This window comes from Cygnus olor, chromosome Z, assembly GCF_009769625.2.
Source record: "Cygnus olor isolate bCygOlo1 chromosome Z, bCygOlo1.pri.v2, whole genome shotgun sequence".
Taxonomy (NCBI): domain Eukaryota; kingdom Metazoa; phylum Chordata; class Aves; order Anseriformes; family Anatidae; genus Cygnus; species Cygnus olor.
Genome location: NC_049198.1, coordinates 41,969,120 through 41,982,154, shown reverse-complemented (window position 1 = coordinate 41,982,154; position 13,035 = coordinate 41,969,120). Strand labels below are relative to the sequence as shown.

General features: G+C 36.6%; 1 protein-coding gene across 1 annotated transcript in view; it reads left to right on the top strand.

The window, feature by feature from the left end:
* Nucleotides 1-13,035, top strand: part of FRMD3 (FERM domain containing 3) — a 152,403-nt gene that overhangs the window by 77,721 nt on the left and 61,647 nt on the right. The window contains exons 3-4 of the mRNA XM_040540488.1: nucleotides 3,635-3,677; nucleotides 12,167-12,245. Of these exons, the coding sequence (XP_040396422.1) occupies nucleotides 3,635-3,677; nucleotides 12,167-12,245 (122 nt within the window). The remainder of the gene's footprint in view (nucleotides 1-3,634; nucleotides 3,678-12,166; nucleotides 12,246-13,035) is intronic.

Genomic DNA, 13,035 nt, shown 5'->3' with positions numbered 1-13,035 from the left:
CACTTAAATGCTGATCAGAAGTGAGGGCTGTATTTACAAAGTAAAAATTGCTCTAGTCTGAAGCACAGCTTGCAGTTGCAATGAACCCTTAGTGAGAGAGCCTGTAGTTACTGAAGGACAGAGCCAGAAGACAATTTTAAGGGTATTTTAGGATCTCAAGACCAAAGGTGGTTATCTGTAGTATTTTGCTTACTCACCATTGGCACTTGAACCATGAAGAGTCAGTAGCTATCCTTGTGACTGATCTTCAAGACCTCTAAGCGACTTGCTCTCTGCCTTCTGCTTATGCAAGGACATCTGGCTGACCATCCAGATACCCAGCTCCCACCCAAACTCCTTTCAGCACAAGAGACTAGAAGTTGTCAGTGTGGAGCATGAATCTCCACACAAGGGCCTTGGTAATAGATGTTAGTTGGATTAGGATCAAAGTCTTTTCTTCAGTGCTGGTGATGACCAGGTTGTCCCTCTCAGAAACAGGAGGCTCAGCCCCTGAAGGAATGATTTATGATCTTTATTAAGGACTATCCTGTATAAAGCCAAGCTAGTGTGAGGGCATATGCGATTGTCCAATTAAAGCAGCCTGTATGGACCGTGGTGAAATTCATCAGGCAAAAATGAAGCTCTGTAAGATTTTTTTTGTTGTTCCTAGTTTGTGCATTTTATTAGATGGAGAGAAATTAAATTCTTATCTAGAGTTCCAGGCTTAAGTCTGGTTTATGTTGTGCATCTCTTTTATTTGTCCTGTTAGGTGTTAACCTTACAGGAGAGTTTGAAACACTTGTGGTCTGTTCCCACAAGACAATGTGGCATACTGTAGTAATGAAACTTTTTTATAATTGAAGATCTAAAATACTTTAAAAATTTTGCCTAAAAAGCTAATTCAAAATGAAACATTGTATTTTCCTTTCAGGTGTGTTTTTTTCTTTTCCAGTAAAAATGTGAAAAACAAACCCCACACATTTGAAACATAAAGACATTTTGCAATGACAAATGCTTTTCAATTGAAAATTGCTGCAGAAAACCTTGCATGAATTCATAGGAACCTTAATCTGGTCCTAGCTATAACAGCTAATTAATCTTGGAATAAATATAGCATGAATATAGTAGAGAGGAGGCACAGTTATTAATTATTAATAGTTAACACTGTAAGACTGGAAGATAAGTACTCAGGGGAAAATCTTTCCTAAAAATCAAATTGAAATATGCAAACAATATAGGGGTGGCTATTTTCAGAAGTACTAGCAGTGACTAGGTGTCTTTCTTCCCCTGACACTCAGACAGTACTTGGCACCTAATTGCTGTGTCTTTGAAAATCTTCACAAATTATAAAGTAACTGCTTAGTTTTCTGGGAAATTCAGTTGAATCGCCTACATGTTTGCACCAACAGAAGGTCACCGCGGAAATCTGAGCTTCTAAAAACTGCCTGTCAGTTCTCTGACCTGCAAGTGAAAGTCTAGGCTGCTTAATTGCTTGTTTCTTTTCTATCCATTTTTAACCCATGAAAATCAGGTCTTGGTGAAACATCTGTTTGCTTCTGGACACATGAGCTAAATCTGCATTCCTGGGAGTTTGGTGCATGAGGCATTTGATCCATGTTTGCACAGCCTATTTTATGTGGTGCTCAGGGTTATTTTTCAGTCCCTGCTCCATTCACTTCTTGCCTTCCTTAATTAAATAAAGAAGATAATTGGATTAATTGTTCTGTCCAGTTTGCCCTTTTTCACTATTCATATGATGAATCGTGAGGGTTTCATATTTGCATTTTTTTTTTTTTTTTTTGCCTTTGCTTTTTGTTCGAATAGGTAATTGACTTTTTCAAATATCTATAAAAGCTGACCTGGTCTGTGCTGGTATTTCAGCTTGGCCTTTCAAAGGGAAATATCAAGCAAATTGTGTCCTGCTCGTGCTAGATGAAAATAATGAAATACCTCTTAACTCTTAGCTCCCTGGGAACAGCACAGGACTGCACCTTGTCCAAGTTCCTCTTTTCTGTCTGAGTCTTCAGCTAGAACTGTCTGTATCCTGGTGGAGGTGAGGTGGGCATGTGAATAGGTTAAGGAAAGTAAATTTGCGTATCCGTGTGACTTTACTGGTATCCTGTCTGTTAATTAATGCTGGATTATATATCTATAAAGTACTGCAGACTGCAGCAGATTTCTTGAATTACTTTACCATTTTCTGAACAAACCTCACCGCCAATCCATTCGCCATTCCTTCAGAGCAAGATGAAGAAATAATGCATCTCTGTGGTCTAGAAAAGATTAAAACAAGCTAGACATTTCTGGTAAGCTGGTAACAGGCATTGTTTTCTTGGTGTTTCTTTCTTCTTCCCTACCCTCCAAAAAGAGATGTACTAGGTAGAGGGAAGAGGAAGATTTTTATTTTATTTATTTATTTTTGTTAGTTGGTTAGGGCTTGGGGTTCTTTTTCTCTTTTGTTTGGTGGATTTTTTTTTTTGAGTACCAGTGTTCTGTATCAGTCTCAAAGTGGCAGGCAAGTTTCAAACAGAAATACATAATAGAGGTTATCTCCAATATTGCTGTTAATTGCTGTGACAATTTCTGAAAAGCCACAGAAGTTTGAAAACTTCTTTCCAAGGTATTTTAATATTACACGTTTTTACAAATGCTGTTTTCTTTTTGCAGTATATTATAGGGTTTTTGAGATAGAATGAAAAGGGTTAAAAATGCAACCCCTTTGGTCCAAGGCCCTCCAGTGTTGATTATGCTTATTAAAACTGAATAGTATGCTTTTTGACCAGCTGCTTCTGCAGCACAAATCTCATTTTAGTTTGGAGATTTTTTTGCTTACAGGAAAAATCCTTGTACAAATGCTTTTGGCTGTGGTCAGAAGTGGTGCTTCAATATCAGCATGTTCTTTTGTCAATCAAAACATCCTCCTGAACGGTTCAGCTAGTGTTAGCAGGAGATGTGCTAAGGCTCTTAACTGAAATGTGAGCATAGCTTTTTATCATGGAAGCATCTGAGTTTATTTTCTAGGAGAATAAAAAGTGATTTTTTTTTCCATTGCAGTCCTTCTCTGCAAACTTAAAAACCAACTGGTGGGCCTGGTGGGCATCCATATCTCCCCATTGTGCATTGACTATCCATAAAGTAAACACTTCATGGAAAAGTATGTTCTTTTCCCTTTCAGATTTTTAATTTTTCCTAGGAAACAGAACATTGCTCTTTTTTGAGGGTACTGAGTGAGAGTACAGTATTGATAGATACTTTAGTTATAGGGACTGTAAAAGACAGCAGTAACAAACAGATGTTTACTTTTCTGAGTAGTCTACCTTACTTGTTCATTATGATCATTCTTCTGGAAAAAATGGTTAAAAGTGTAAGACTGAAATGTCCCCTGCAAATTAATCAGTAGAGCATGACCACTTTAAATTTGTATGTGAAATATTTGTCTTTTATTTGTGTCAACTACACTTTACCAATGTGGTAAGATCAAGTACGTTTGCACACTACAATTGTAGTATTATAACTGCTTGGAGGTGGTTTTTCCAGTTTGTGTGCCCGGTGAAGCAAAAATCCTACTTCCTATTTTTGGTACCACATACATCTTCAAGGATGTTGTTGCCTCCGTGATCTGTATTAACCTCTGATCTTTGCTTTGCCTTTCCAGCACTGGCTTGAGCCCAACAAGTCCATCTTCAAGCAAATGAAATGTAAGTGTTGAGAGCTCATGTTTTAATCTGCTTTTGAAATGCCCAAAGCTTTTTTCTATGCTCCCATGCAGTAATTTAGGATGTACTTTATTTATTTCCTGGTGGAAAGAGGCCTTTCATGTCCTATCTACTAGAAAATCCATGCTACCCTCATTTCACTTCTTTTTTTCCCCCACAATTCTGCACATCAAGAGCTTTTCTTTACTGTGCAAGGCAGGAGACAGCTGACATTTGTGGAGCAGCAGATCTGGCGAGGAGAAGACCTGTATGTTCTCTCTCTCTAAGTCAGCTATAGTCAGCCACTGGAAGATGGAGTGTGACAATCTGCAGTGTTGTTTGTGTCTGCTTGTTTGTTGCTGCTGTTGTTGGTGGTTGGTTGCTTGCTTGCTTTCCACAACCCCTTGCTTCTTGCCAACGCAGAACGTTAGTTTAAGATCATTGCTGCAGCCAAGTAAACTCGGGTGCTAGGGACTGGCAGTTTAGGTAGTGAGTTTCTGCCATAGACAAGTAGAAAATTATAACTGTTATTTCAAAACAACTCCTCAAAATAGAAATGTATAATTTGAATTGTCTTTTTGACATGCTCTGATCTGGCTCATCTTTTTCATTAAATGGTCCAACTGTGCGAACTTCTTCATTAAACAGACGTACTTTGATATTCAGAAGATTACATCCAACAGCAGAAGAGAGTGTTTATTTTGCTGTTCCTGAAGACTTGACCTAGGTCACTGGGAGTTGTTTAATAGAAGTTGTCTCTCGACTTAGTTTATGAAATGAAGGAGAATTTTACTCACATACGTACCCCTTTGTGTGCAAGTCCTTTGTGTTTTAAGCATGAATACAAGGCATCTTTTGTATGGGAGACTGTTTATTTTAAAATGAGATGAGGTTAAAGAGATTGTCAGATATATAAAAGCAAGCAAACAGGAAACCCCCTAGGTGCTGGCTGGATGACATGGAATACTTCAAAAAATTCTTCCACTAATGCAATAATAACATATACTGCAAGATGGGTATATGTGTACATATAAGTGTGCACACACGTGCCTAGCATATTCAATGTGAATTGTGTCTAGTGTTTAGGTAGCTGGAGTGTTATGCAGTTTGCATAGCAACAAATTCAGGAACTCTGCCAATAGATGCACTGAGCGTGTTTTCATTTATCGAAAAAAACTCTATCTGCATATAGATGTTGCCTAGATATGATCGATGGTAGTCAATAAATTCCATAGATGCTGTGATGTGGTGGGCTTATCAGAGGGCTTGTGTGGCTTTTGTTGAAGACTCCTAATCAAAACTCTGAAAATGTGTAGAAAGAAGCAAAATAAAATGCAGCTAATATGAGGTTATCAACAACAACAGAAAATTAGAATTAGAGGCCAACAAAGGTGTTTTGTTATCATCCTTACATTTAGCACACAAATAGAATTAAATGTGTTGTTGGCTTTTCACGAGCAATTTCAGTTTAATGCTGCATAACTTTATTTTTTGTCACAGATGAAGAACTTCAGTTGCTACCATAACAGGTGCTTTAAGGCAACAAAACAAGGAGATATATTTTATATAAATGTGTAGCACCCACGTAGATTATGGCTAAATGTATCTTTCTCTACCACAGGTTTCAAGGACGCTTTTGTAAGCGTTTCGTATCAGGAACCTCTCAATTTATTTTTCTAAAAATATACTATGTAGTAGAATACTAAACAATTTCTAAAGGCACACAAGATTAATTGATATTTTGTCTAAAAATATTCAATTCACTATGAAAATATTTAGATTCAGAAGCTAGTTCATAAATTACCAATATTAATTTAAAACGCATCACCGTCTCAGGTGACCTAAGTGAGTACTGAAATTAGCAGCAGGTGGAAAGCAAAAACTGAAGCAGTGAAGTGGCTGGTTAACAGAACATACGTTATGTATATCTGACTTCTGGGAGAAGTAGTGGCAGAAAGCTGTTGACAGTGAGCCTATTAGATGGAGGCTTCCTTTTCTTTCTTCGCCATTAAGGAATTCAGATGACAATGAAATGATCTGTTTTGTAAGAACAGATATTCATTTCCTCTGATGCAAGAGTAGTTTGTATTAAATACTAATGATTTAAAATATTCTAAATTCAATTGTATGCTTTGATTTACATATGATTACAAGGCATTTGGATACCTGCAGCAAAAACAGAAATGCTGCATGCCTGATCTCAGCTACCATTTGTGGGGGACTTATTTTCCCCTACTCACTAACAAGTTTTGCTGTGTAATTACTCATACAGCCTTGTGTTTTCTGTCTTCACTGAAATGATTTTGTCCTAATGTGATGTGTAAATCCTAGTTTAGTGCCTCAACCATTTTTGCTACTAATTTTGCATGAGAGGGGGAATTTTAGTCTCTGAGAAGTGTCCCGAATGACTACCCGTCTTGTTTGTACTGTCTGAAGTCAGCTGATGGCTAGCTATTAGGAACAGTGAGCACCGTGCTTCCAGAAATGCATTTAAAAGTTCCCTATAAGGCTACTTAAGGTACTTGCATCTTTGTAGATAAAAGTCTTTTTAAACCAGTGTTTGTGTTCTTTGCATGCTGCTTTTTTTTTTTTTTTTGTACTGTTATTCTCCCCCTGATGTTGGCAATAAAGCACATCTCTATTTGGCTATGCTTTTATATTTTTTTTAATGTCTGGAAACGTCTTGGTGTAAGTTCTACTGGTCACTTCAGCAGTAATGTTTAAAAAGGACAATTTTTCCATCCTCTCTCTCTCATCCTTCCCTGCCTCTCCCCGCCCCCCCCCATTTCATTTTTAAGGTTAATTTGTATAATAAGAATGCAACTCTCCTGTAACATGGGGTGTGGGAAATATCCAAGTATATGGGTTTTGTTTTTGATGACAGTGGAACAGGATCAGTTTTGTTTCTCTGAATTCAAAACGTACATTTTTCTTGGTGTCTTACATCTCAGATTATCTGAGAAAGGAGTGCAAGAAGGATATTTGCCTGTGTCAGGCCACTGGAATTTGCTAAGAAAAATAAATTTCCTTCATCTCTAATGCTGTTGTCAAATTGGTGAATAGCTGGAATGAACCAAGGAAAACGAGAATGAAGGCGTAGAGATGGACTGTGCAAAACTTTCAACCTGATTCTTAAACAAACTCATAATTAATTTTTCATGCCTCAGTACAAATCTAAAAAAGAATTTAACCAAATATGTTGTTTGTAAATTCATGCATAGTGAAGACAGGAAGTTTCATGTGATTATTTGGGCACTAACCTGAGTGCCCTATATTCTTTATCTTTGACCCCATGTGTATTTAATAACACAATTTGAAGCATTTTCATAACTGGTTGATGAAAATCCACCTTGCCCTGTGTTGTACTGTAACTAATTAAGTACAATGAGGAAGATACCACAGTTAGAGGTTTGCGATTGATCAGGTATCTCTTAAATATAAAATAAAAGCATAGGGTAGTGTTTTGTCTTAGATGTGCTCAGCCAGTGGTCTGGATAAACATCTGATTCACATGTTAAGGGAGGAGGTATGTAGAATTATCAGCACACGTCTTAGGGTTCCCCAGAGGTCCTTCTGCAGCGTCAGTGAACATGAAGACAGTTTGAGTGTAAAAGATTATTATTATTTTTTTTCTAACGAGCAGTAGCTTTTGGTACAATAACGTAGTTCAGAGACTCTGTAACATCAAAGAGCGATACAGGAAGTTTTCTGCCATAAAACAAACAGCACTGCCAGTACAGATCTTTGCAGAAGCTAGTGTTTATGCTGGGTGAAAAGCAGGTTGTTAAAAACAAATCCTTCCCAGAAGTGGCAGCTGAGAATTTTCCATCCTTTTTCCTCTATTTCACACTTCTAGAACTTCAATCAAGGTGTTCACTATCTTTTAAAAATATATATTTTCTCTTAAATATTTTTTCTTCTGTTGTTTCAGGTTGTCTGTCAGCGAAGGAAACGATAGTATGAATGTGTAGTTTTTCTTAGGCTTATCATTCCCTGTAAGTGTTTCACATACATAGAAGACTTAAATGATTCAGAAGCAATTGCTTAAAAATAGATGCACCTGAAACTGAGTTCCTTGCACACTGGTGTCTGTGTCAAGGGGTATCACTCCCACATCCCTCTTTGTTTTGTTTTTCAGTTAAGAGCTTGTTACTGACTAGTACATTGGATAGTTTGTTTTAGTCAAAGGCAACTGAAATATTAAAAACTGTATGTTTTTTGTGGCAACTTTAATCAGTTGCCACAAAAAAATCTTCTGCACTGTGTATACTGTTCCTTCATGAGAAGCTAGGTCATGCTGTCGAAGGTTTCAGCATTTGACATAACTTGAGTAGTTTTATTCATTCTTTGCCTTCATCTCCTGTGTGCTGTTAACACACAAACTGGCAAACTAGCAGCCCTATTGTGACAGAGTTTGCAGTCAGTACTATTCTCTGCACTAAAATCCTTTGAAATGACTGCAATTGTGAATCTTTTTTAGTGAGAAAGCAAAGCTTGTGATGGTAGGATATCCTTACAAAGCCTTGGGCATTTCACTGCAACAGCTGCTCCTTATCTGACAGATAAAGGACCACTCTGAGAGAAAAGGCTTATAGGTATTATAACCCTGATTGTATTCAGACTGGTTCGGTGTTGAAGAAACATTCTTCTAAAAATTGAGTTCTGTTTTGGGAAGGTTTGTTTTTGTTATTGTATCCACTTTAATGTGTGAGTAAGAGGTAGCAAGTAATTTTAATTTCGAGGAATTGAGGAATTGTCTGGTTTGACAATCTTATTTCTTGATCTGATGCAATACGTTGCCTGTCTTGCTTTCCACTACAAGAATACAGAGAACGAAAGAATGTCAGGTTCTCGTGTGTGTTTCTCCAGTGCTGTAAAATCCATAAGATAAAGGCCTTAATAAACACTTACATATAGTCATCTGTGGTTTTGGAGGAACATTAGGTTTATGATCCATTTTTAAATTAAGATGGGGAGGAAAGTGGATAGTTGCATGCATTCTCCCTTTCATGTTTCAAATATTCATTGTTTGTGGCTTGTTGTCTGGTCCGCTTTCCCCAAATAGACAAAGAGAATCTGCTGTTTCTTTCTGTAATTGAAGGGTACCACATTGTAACACATCTGGAGATGAATTGGATGGCTGAGGTCATGTTCTTTTCAGTATTTCACATTGCAGGTCAGGATTGTGCTGTTCGTGTGGGTGTTGCTGAGAAAGGAAATCTATTTAGCAGGCTGCAGCAGCCTTGTTTTGCTTTCCTTGCTGCTCTCCTGAGGAGGAATATTGTTACAGAAGCCTGAGTCTAGGAAAAGGCTTGCAAAGCCTTCAAACTGTCTTGCCCAATCTCCTGCATATTCTGTGTGTTTAAGTATAATTCTGTCATGTACTGTCCTCCTGCTACAAGTACAACATTTCTATTGTAAACGTAGCTGGTGACTGATTGTGGGCTGTTAGTGCAGTGTATGCTGTCCTTTTCTCCCTGTGATACTCTTTGCATGGGGACAGCTGTTGCTTTTCTGCAGCTACCAGCAGAGCTTGGGTCTTACACCATTTTCCCTTTATTTTATTTTATTTTATTTTATTTTATTTTATTTTATTTTAATTTTTACCACAGCCAAAGTTTGTCATTTCACTGACATCCAAAATTTGGGTAAAGTTCAGCACATTTTTAGTGTCTTGTGGTAGGCTTGTACTGGGTAGGGCCTTGCAGAGCCATGCACTAGCTGTTCTTATTTCTGCATCCCTGTTTCAAGCACAAAGTAGTTTTAAATCTATCAGGAGATTTAATAGTCTCCTTTTTCTTTTTTTCTTTTTCCTGAGGAGTATCTTCTATTCATTTAATACAAGTTGACTTTTCTATCAAGTTTTGTAAATGGATCCATATCCTGAAAGGACAATTTTTTCTGCCTTACTTAGTTGTAACAAGGCTATTAAGAAAAGACAGAATCATTTAAAATTATATACATTATCTTTCACTTTTTCTGTGCAATATGATTTCTTCGTACATTGTTCGGTGACTGTTTTCCTTCTGGGACATTGAATTCGGTTTACCTTCTAGTTTGCCACTACAGGGCAGGAAGGAGGTAGTAATGTTGTCTGTTTTACAGCCAATTTCCAGTCACTTTAAGTCAATGCTGCAGTCATATCTAAGCCAAAGCCCATAGAAAGCATTCTTAGTGCTTCTCTTGCCTTCAGTGGCCTTGTCCAGATTTGATTACCTTGAATGTTCAGACCATGCCTAGAGAACACTTAAGGCTTTTTTTCTTTCTCCATTACCTTTTGTTGCTGCTTCCTTGCTTTCTTTTTTATCTGTACTTTTCATCTCTCACTCCCCATCTCTTCTGATATTCCTCCCCGTGTCTCAAATAAGAAGTTATTTAAACAAGAAAAAAAAAGTGAAATCAACTTTTTTTTTTTAATTGAGGCTGACTGACCATATTAAGAAAAAATGTATTATGAAGCCTTGAAAGGGTAAAATATTCTTTTATCTTCAAAAGCAGTTGAACCCTCCAAAGGATAAGAACCATAACAGAAAATGTAATACATTTTTATTTTCTGTTGCTTTTATATATACCATGGAATGATGTGTTTCTGGAAATTTGCAGCATGCAGGTAAATACTGCAGCCAAAGTAGCATCAGTAATATCAGGATTGTTGAACCAATTACTACTTGTAGTTTTGCACAAGCCAATGAGCTAGTAAACTTGCGAAGGTGCTAAAGTAAAATTTTCTAGTAGCTTAGTAATTACTGATAGATTACAATAAGTAAAACTTAATTCTGTTTCAACAGTTTTCTTCTTCCATTATCACTATTTTTGGTCTGTACTTTTCTTCCACCTTTTCTTCTTTTCCCTCTGTAAAACCACCATCTCTTCCAAGATTCAGGAAGGTTAGACTGCCTCTGTGCCTTGAATATACATTAAGACTAAAGGACTTTTAAAACTAACTAGAATATTTTGTATCTATACTTCACTATGATATAAAGTTGCATAAATACTTTCCTTAAAAATAAAATAATTTAAAAAAGAATGAAAACTTGTTAAGAGTCTATACATATTGAGAACTACTGTAATTGTGTGTAGAAACTTTTGTATGTTAAATATTTTAATAAAAGGTTTATAATGCTACACTTGTGTCTCTAGGACACTTTCCCAAACGAGTGCAATGATTACATATTCCCATTTTATTTGAAGCCTCAGTTCTTCCTCTTTTTCTGGCCGTCTAAAAATGACGGTGTTGGTCAACGTTTTGGTACAGTCCGCTTGTGCTGCTGGCAGAGCCGAGGCCCTTGCTGCTGGGACAGCAGTTCTGCCTTTGTGCTTGATCCATCCTCATGCTTTCTAATGAGTTTACCTGCAGGCTTGAGAGTTACCATGGCTTTTATAATAGAGCTGTGGCTTTTCTGCCCACACCATTTACTTTTTGAAGATGCAATATTTTTCTTCTTGTTTCTCACTGAAATCTAGAACATGAGTGTTGTCAGGCTACAGATTGCTCTGAGGACTTTTCCTATCTCTGTATCGTGCCTGCTTTGATATTTTTAAGTTCTCTATTTTCACACTTCTTTTATTCTATTAGGATTGTGGCAAGATTCCTCTTTATTAGAATAATGGTCTTTTGTTTGCTTTCAATCCCATCTGTAATCACCAAAAGATCACTGGCCTAGGGTTAGATAATATCTTGAACACTATCAAAGATGCAACAGTAGGATGTAAAGCTGTGTAAAGTGAAATCTTCCGTTACTGTGATAGTCTTTCTCTTTTTGCTTTATTTTTTCTCTCTCTTTCCCTGTCTCCCCTCCCCTCTCCCCCCTCTCTTTCCCTTCCCTTCTCCTACCTTTTCCCCTCTCCTTCTCCTTCCCTCCCTCCCTTCCTTCGTCTCTTCGTCCCTTCCTCCCTTCCTTCCTTCTTAGAAGTGAAAGTATATTTAAGGCCTAATACTGATAAGTTAGCTGAGGAGTAGGTAATGTAGTATTATTAAATACTGGAATCAGAAACAGTCCTGTCTCTGGCTTACTTAGCCAAAATTAATTAATGGGTTCTTCCATTTTGTTGTCTGGGCATTATCATTACCAGGAATAACAGTTATTCATAACACCTTCATACCTCATTGTGATCAGACACAAATGTTTCCTATTTATCATTTGCCAAAAGGAAAGGAGGAAGGAAAAAACAAACAAACAACAAAAGTATGCTCAAAAGAGCAGTCCAAATGTTTTTATTCATACTGCTTGGATCAAGCAATAAGCCCTGTGAGGTGCAAAACCATGTATAAATTGCTTTGCGCAGGCTGTCAGTATTTTGCATGTGCTTTAGCCTTTGTCATTTATTCAGTTCTTTTCATACACATAATATGTACTGGTTTTGTTTGATTCCCTGCATAATTCTTCAAAGCTGACCTTCACACGGACTTTGTGAGAGGCAGTTCCTTCAGAATATCTGAGACAGTGTTGTTTGCTACAGTTCTCATGCTTTTCTTTTTTATAATCTTTCAGCTCATCCACCATATACCATGTGCTTTAGAGTGAAATTCTACCCACATGAACCCTTGAAGATTAAAGAAGAGCTCACCAGGTATTTTTTTTGTCTGTACATTTTTAACCAGTCCAAAATAAGACTGCTTGTTGTGTAGGCTAGGGTTCTCATCATTTATGATAAAATGTTATAGCAGACAGATGTTTGCACTACTGATAACCTTTTTTATTTACTATGATAACTATGGAGATTTAAAAGCAGCTTAAGGGGACTTTTCCTAACATACAGAGAAGTAGTGATACTGTTGCAGAACTTCCAGGAAGTGGCAATGATCAAATTGCTGGGCAAGTATTATGCTGAGTCTCGCACATGGAAGGATTGTGGACTTTATTAAGTTTCTTTTGTTTCTAAGATTTTCTTTTATTGTGTGTGTGAAATAAACTGTGAAGTTTAATTCAGTAGCGGCTCTATCTTTTTTAACAGGAACATGATTTTTTTTCTAATTGAATTTTTGAATTGAAGTGTCTGTCATAAGGACCAGGAACAATATAGTATTTCTAAAGCATGGATGGAATTTAGAAAACTGATGTAGAAGTGAAATGTATGTATATTTTTAAAGTATAGCTACTGTAGAGGTTAAGAAGACTTGTTGCTTACATTGGAATTTTCCAGTGTTTTGAAAATATACCTGTGCGATAGATCTTAATAAATAGTACTTAATAGTACTATTAATTAGATTAATTATTAGTACTAACTATTAGTTAATTATTAGTTAATTATTAATTATTAGTTAATTATTAACTATTAATTACTATTACTAATTAATTAGTACTATTAATTAGTACTATTAATTCGTACTATTAATTAGTAATTAGATAGTACTTAATAA